Source organism: Argentina silus, assembly GCF_951799395.1.
Source record: "Argentina silus genome assembly, chromosome: 14".
NCBI lineage: Eukaryota > Metazoa > Chordata > Actinopteri > Argentiniformes > Argentinidae > Argentina > Argentina silus.
This window is the reverse complement of record NC_139668.1, coordinates 7,215,899-7,223,398: the sequence shown is the minus strand read 5'-3', so window position 1 is coordinate 7,223,398 and position 7,500 is coordinate 7,215,899. Positions and strand designations below refer to the sequence as shown.

Genomic DNA, 7,500 nt, shown 5'->3' with positions numbered 1-7,500 from the left:
AGGCTACTAGAAAAATGTTATCCACCGACGTCACTCATAATCAGCTTTTCCTCGTAGTACTGTACAATATTAGTAGTATTTCAATATTTCACACAACATGCACATTTATAAATATCTTACATGCAATCCTTTGCTAATGCGTAGGCAACCCTGCATGCATAGTATGAATGAATGTATTTGAACTATGTCAATGTACAGTACGCATCTTTACTTGTGTAACAGGGTCAGTTATGCTTCCACTTGCCACTTCAGAAATGTATGTGCATTTTTCTCTATTCACATGGTGGTTGATTTCACATGATGTCAGTGGTTGTCTTGGTGTGGTTCTTGTGGGGTTGAACCCTGTTGTGTGAGGACAAATAGAACGACTCCATCCACACTCATAGGAGTTCAGAATGACGCTGGCTATTGCCAAGGCTATTGCATACAGCGTCTATACTGTAAGCCTGGAATAACAACGACTCAAACCTGGCCTTAGTGCGAGTGAATTTACTGAGTAGGGTATTTGTTATTATTTGATTTCAGGGAATCACACGGCTGCGAGGGGTTGTTCCGAATCAGAAACGTCTGGTGTGCAAGCACTGGACGGGAAGATGATTGATGCAAAGTAAAGCCAATGGCTATACGCCGTCCATTTTCAAAGCTCTTTCTATTGGCTTAATGAAGGTCAAATTTGAAGTGTTGGTCAGTGTCTAAGAACGAGACTAAAGTACCTGTTGTAAGACAATGGTGTAACCCTGCATACTGTACCTCTGTGCTTCTAGGTCACAGGGGTGAGTGTCACCAGCGGCGGTGACCAGATGGTGGCGCTACACACTGCCTCCCAGGACGACGTCTTGTTCTACATACAGAGAGGGGAGCTCTGCCCCAACCAGGACCGCGTTGGGGAGCTGCTGGGAACGCTCATCGACTACTTCACACGGTCAGTGTCTGTGGTCGCTTTGGGGTTGAAACTGGGATGAGTCCAGGCGTGTCTGGGGGCTTTATCCACAATACCAGGCTGACCCAATCCACACTGTGCTGGCCGGGACTGGTTTTCTATTTTCACAATGTCCTTTTCCAGCATTGTTGTAGCTGGTGGATGAGGAACAAGGACAGCATAGCACAGCTCGGCTTGGCTCAGCCCAGTTAGGCTCTGTCGTTTGTACTATAGTATGATTTAGGGTGTTGAAAAATGATCTGGACCTCATTGATCACATAAATCACGGTCATAGTTCACATCCAGTCCAACTTGACTTACTGTATATTACACATTTCATACAAAGATGCAATGCAATGCGCTTTACAGGAAGAATAAAAAAAAAAACACACCAGGATAAAAACAATTATCGGGTAATAAAAGTTTTACCGTGCCATGGAAGTTCAAACGGTAAAAGCAAAACAAGTTAGATGATTAGGTTTCATGACATTAATATCTGTCATGTTTAATAACTGCCATGCGTGAATCATGTCTCTTGACATTTATCTCTGCCACATAGGAGTCTGATTCATCACTGCCATTTATTAAAAATCTAATTCACAACATCCATTCATCATTGTCACCCAGATTGAGAGTGTCACAGCACAGCCCACCAGTGTGGAGAGCATGCTGTTGTGTGTCACCACTAAGCCTGTCGCCCTGCTGGTTGAAACAACAGCACCCATCCTAAATTGATTGGTTCCCTAAATCTTAATCCCCAAATCCAGTCAGGGCCATACTGACTGACTTACTAACTTACCCAATCCCCATTGTACAGGGGAATGATAATAATTTCAGACTGAATGCCCATTCATACGGTCCTGATATCATCTCTCTCTCACACACACACACACACACACACACACACACACACACACACACACACACACACACATGCATACAAGCACACTTTCTCACACTTTCACACACACACACACACACACACACACACACACACACACACACACACACACATACACACACACACACACACACACACACACACACACACACACACACACACACACACACACACATAGAGATATAGAGATATGACACAGTTACATAGGGAATTGGCTTGGCTGTACTGCATAGTCATGCATGTTCATTAATGTTAATTAATGAACACATGACATTAATGTCATGTGTTCAGGCATTTTCTCACAGGAGAGACCCTCTGGGGAGAAGCTCAGGGGCTCAGGCAGACGGCAGCCAGACCGGGTGTGTGTAGTTTTACGAGTGTGTGTGTGTGTGCGTGCATGCGTGTGTGGGTGCGTGTGTGCATGCGTGCGTGTGCATTGGGGGTCGTAGTTATTGAGGAGGCAGTCAGCCCAGACTCCTGTTTAGGCTGTGGGTCTGGGTCTGAGTCTGGGTCTGTGGGGGAGGGAGTCTGTGTCACAGGGGTCCCTACGGCAGCTGCCTGGCATTGGCCGGGGAGCGGCGGGCGTCAGAGGCGAGCGGGGACCATTGATAGGGCCTAATCAGTGTGCCGGTCCGTCTGCGCGCACCCCCCCGCCCCCCCCCCGCCCCCCCCCCCCCCCCCCCCCCTGCTTTTGTGCAGCCATCTGGGGTGAATGCAGCGTCATGACCTCTACAGGCACCCATCAAAAGAGGGGGCTTTGAGACAAAGTCGTGGTGGGGGGGGGGGGTGAGAAGTGTGTGTGTGTGAGCATGTGTGAGGGGGAAGGAGAAGAAGAAGGAGGAGGAGGGCGGATGACAATACACACACGCTCCTCTCTCTCTCTCTCTCTCTCTCTCTCTCTCTCTCTCTCTCTCTCTCTCTCTTCCTCCCTTCCCTCCATTCTGTCAGGAAATGGGTCCCAAGACTACAGGAGTCATGCACAAGTCAGGCTAGTTTTTTTTGTGTAGTACCCTGGGCCATCTGCTGGGACAGCTGGGTGTGTATGACAGGACTGAGGGCTGGATTTAGGGTTGGTCGGCGCCAGAGATTGGGGAGGATCCAGTCCATAATATCTCTCCTCCTCTCTTCTGCGATGTGCCGCATATTGGGTCACTCCTCCCCTCCCACGGTTATCAAAGTGATTTAATTAACCTCAAAGCACGTGAGAGGGCTCTAATTATGGGTGGCTGTGGTGAATGGATAGCTCTGGTTGTTGCGGTTTCACTATCCGGCCTACACACACATGTACACACGCACACACACACACATGCACACATGCACACACACACACGCACACACACACACACTCACATGCACACACGCACAAACAAACGCGCATGCACACGTTCACGCGCGCACGTTCACGCGCGCACGCGCACACACACACACACACACACACACACACACACACACACACACACACACACACACACACACACCGCTGGCGTGATGACTGTCTGCCCTACCTGGCCCTGGTGAATGTCAGTGTGTGCAATCAGAGGCACTGATTACCGACCTGGACTAATGGCTCCTCTCTTTTCTAAACTGTAAACTCCCTTTTTAGGTCGCGAAAAGCGTCATTCTTGCCTGAAATAGCCTCCTCCTCTCCTCTCCTCTCCTCTCCTCTCCTCTCCTCTCCCCTTCTCCCTCAATGGCTGTCCTCGATGCGTTGAGAAAAGCCAGCCATGGCCCTGCCAAGGCGACGGGATGGGAGTGAGCACAGTTGTTCCGTGGTTTTTGTGGTCTAACATGTCCCTCTTTTCCTCTCTGTCCCTCTTTCCCGGCGATGTCTGTCTGTCTGTCTGTCTGTCTGTCTTTCTGCCTGCCTGCCTGCCTGCCTGCCTGTCTGTCTGCCTGTGTGCCTGTCTGTCTGCCTGTGTGCCTGTCTGTCTGTCTGTCTGTCTGCCTGTCTCTGTCTGTCTGTCTGTCTGTCTCTCTGTTTGTCTGTCTGTCTGCCTGTGTGCCTGTTTGTCTGTCTGTCTGTCTGTCTGTCTGTCTGTCTGTCTGCCTGTCTGCCTGTCTCTGTATGTCTGTCTGTCTGTCTCTCTGTTTGTCTGTCTGTCTGCCTGTGTGCCTGTTTGTCTCTCTGTCTGTCTGTCTGTCTGTCTGTCTGTCTGTCTGTCTGTCTGTCTGCCTGCGTGCCTGTTTTGTCTTTCTGCCTGTGTGCCTGTCTGTCTGTCTCTCAGTCCCTCCCTCTCGGCCATGTCTGCCTGCCTGTCTGTGTGTCCCTCTCTCCTGGCCATGTCTGTCCGTCTGTCTGACAGTGTTAACCCAGGGCCCTGTCCACACGTCAGGGTCGATTCTTAGAGACGCAGATCAAGGGCGAGCTGTGAAAACGCTCTTCCCACACACTCTCCTCTTCTGTCCATGTGATGACCAGAGGAGAAAAGTGTGTTCTATTTCAGAAGAGTCTCTTTTTAACTTACAAAGTGGAGTCAAGGCCAAGTTGTTTTTAGTTTAGACTTTAAAAGGATAGACGTTGTGTTCATTTGGTAGGATGAACTAAGTGCACACAACTGAACTTATGAACTTGGTGGAATAGCTCTGACTTAATCATGTTATAGAAGACAGTGATATTTCATCTTACAAGACAGGCAGGAGAGAGGGGGGGGGGGAAGTGATGCTCTAATGTTAAAAGGGGGAGGAGGATTGTGGGATGGGTGTTAAAGAGAGATGGGTAATGTGAAAAAGGGAGAGAGAGAGAGAGAGAGAGTGAGCGAGAGAGAGAGAGAGAGAGAGAGGTACAGTATCTCTCTTTTTGCACAAGTACGTTTTCTCATTACATCAGACAGCTCAGCTCAAGAGGGCAAAATTTCACACAGACATTCTGACTACGCACGACGTTCAAGCTCAGTTCATTCCTGGGGACTGACTGTCCGAACAACGACAGAGGCATCTCACAGCTCCTGAACTCACAGAGTCAGCTATTGCCCTCCAGAGGACCTGGCCATCAAAAGACGTCTTTGTAGACACTAACAGCAGCCATTTACTCACAGATTGAACTAATTGCCCCGGAGATGAACACATTTGCAGTCACACACACACACACACACACAGACTAAGCACCATTCACCAGATCCCGATGTCCCAGTATGAAAAGCCGCATGTTGCATAAATGACCCCTGATTACGTTATGTATCATCCCCCCTATAGATAATCAATCCGGTGCGACATTCTCTGCGTTCCCTCCCTGACTGACTTGAGTGAGATAAGCCGCTTTGCTCTTATCTCAGAGATGTTTTTTGAGCCCTGTGATTGAAGCTAATGCTATTATGCCGTATGACGCACACATGTTTATGATTCAGCGTGCACTCTCACAGTACTCTGTATCAGCATAGCATGTGCAGTACATTGGAGGAGCTTGAAGCAGGTTACGAGCCAGATCCCCACAGATCATCTGATTGATCCTCATGATCACACAATATAATCAACACGGTGTTTCTGCTGTAGGTGAGTCACTGCTTTTCCCTGAATCCACCCTGGTGAGATTCGGCAATGCAGTGGGCAGCTGTTTCAGATAGGGCCTCTGTGAGCCATGGTCATGATGATAATATATACACTGACCCCACATTCCCCCGCCCCCCCCCGCCTCCCACCCCCGGCCCCCCTACCTCCGCCCTGTCCAGACTAGCACCGGACTCAAATAGCCTCTGCCCACACTACCCCTACTGTGGGGACGCAGATGCTGCTGTTGCCCCAGTGATGGTTGCCAGGCAGCTGAGGAGGAAGTGCTAATTAAGATTACAGGGGAAATGGTAGGCTTTGATGGGGGTGGGGGTGGTGGGGTGTGTGTGGGGTGTGGGGGGGGGGGCAGTGTGAAACAGGGGTGGGGTAGAGGAGAGGGGCTGTGGGATTGAATGGGTGTTTGACTTGCCGGAAACTCAACAGGAGAGGAGATTGTGTTAGAACCCCGTGTTGATACCGTGGCTGCAGTTGCAGTACCGCGGTGTGAATTACTTTCTGTACCGCACTGTGCTGGAGTGCAAAGTCCCACACTGCATGCTGCGCAGGCTTCCCACCTTTCCAACATAAATCTCGGAGGAACAAGCGAAGTGTAGTCATCGTCTGGTCACATGCAGTCGTCGAAGACAATTGCGTAAGGATATGATTATACTGTATGACATGATTAGTTTTGCTCCAGCAAACGACCATCTGTCTTTCAAATGCTCAGAGGAGAGTCTGTAGATGTCTGTTTTTCTCCCATAAACGCTGTCTTCATCGTCCTCCTTTCCTCTATTTCCTCTCTCGCTCTCTCCATCGTTTGCTCTCCTGGTGGGAGTGTTGAGTTGGGCAGAGGGGCTTCACCTCACCGCAGTATTCCTCTGCTCTGTCAACCATCTGACAGATGTGCCGTTTGATCCCCTCCCGAGGCCCAATTATACCTGGATGAGAAATCCGAGATGAAGACAGGGAGAGAGGGATGGAGGGAAGATGAAGGAGAGAGAGAGAGAGAGAGAGAGAGAGAGACAGAGAGAGAGAGAGAGTGTGGAGGTGAGGTGAGAGGAGGTGTGGAGATTTGAGGGCACAGGAGATGGTGAAGGTTTGATTTAGGAAGAGACATCAGTGAAGGAGAAAGAAAGGGGGCATCAGTGATGGAGTGAATGAGAGAGAGAGTGTTTTGGGGATTTCAAAGTCATGTTTTAGAAAAGTTGTCCTTATGTTGAGGGTAGTACATTTTGTCCGACCACAGTGTTGAAGTCTGTGCGGAACTAGTTAACACCCTAAAACATTCTGCTTTGAACAACCTCACATGGTGTTGTTGACAAACACACGCAGTTGAGGTACTTTCACCAAAGAGATTCAGTGTTAAGTATTGTTGAGGGGTTATGAGTGGAATGCTGCTCCATGCTTTGAAGCTTGGAGCTCACTGTTTCTCTGTATTCATAGATGAAGGGTTTGGAGATGATAAGAGAGAATGTGTTGTCTGGAGGGTGGGGGGGGTATGCACTGACTTAGTGTGGCCCAGAGAGTTGTTGAGCCCTTGCCTGGCTGTGTGTGTGTGTGTGTGTGTGTGTGTGTGTGTGTGTGTGTGTGTGTGTGTGTGTGTGCGCGTGTGTGCGTGTCTGTCTGTCTGTCTGTGTGTGTGTGTGTGTGTGTGTGTGTGTGTGTGTGTGTCTGTGTGTGTGTGTGTGTATGTCTGTGTCTGTGTGTGTGTGTGTGTGTGTGTCTGTGCGTGCGTGTGCTTTGGCATCTGTGTTATTATTAGGAGTCATCACAGCTGTGACCCTGAACCCTGAACCCTGAAAAGGCAGTTAACTGCTTAAAAAATCATGGATTACCTAAAGATAATACAATCTCTGTCAGATGACTGACACATGCATATGAATGTTTTGATGATTGGAAAGTAAGCATAGCAATGTTCATACCAGTTAATGGGAGCTTTGTTTTAAAATGGAGGTGTTCCTGTAGAAAGCTTTTTTGATGTTGCAGCATATTCTTTGTGATGTTGTTTTGATAAATGATAGCTACCCACTCATTAAAATTGCACTTGTTTGTTATATAACTTGGCTTAAAAGACTGTTTGATTTCCATAGATCTCTTAGCAGAGAAGTGTTATAATAATCATAATGAAATGTGAGGAAATGCTTCGAAAACATGTTGATGAAAGACCCGTCTCTGGGGCTACGTTGAAAATGTCCTA

The 7,500-nt window shown here is 48.6% G+C and overlaps 1 protein-coding gene across 1 annotated transcript in view; it reads left to right on the top strand.

Annotated features, from left to right (window-relative positions):
• myo1g (myosin IG) overlaps window positions 1–7,500 on the top strand; it is a 36,391-nt gene that overhangs the window by 25,685 nt on the left and 3,206 nt on the right. Inside the window, exon 21 of the mRNA XM_083685311.1 lies at window positions 765–922. Coding sequence (XP_083541437.1) covers window positions 765–922 — 158 coding nt within the window. The remainder of the gene's footprint in view (window positions 1–764; window positions 923–7,500) is intronic.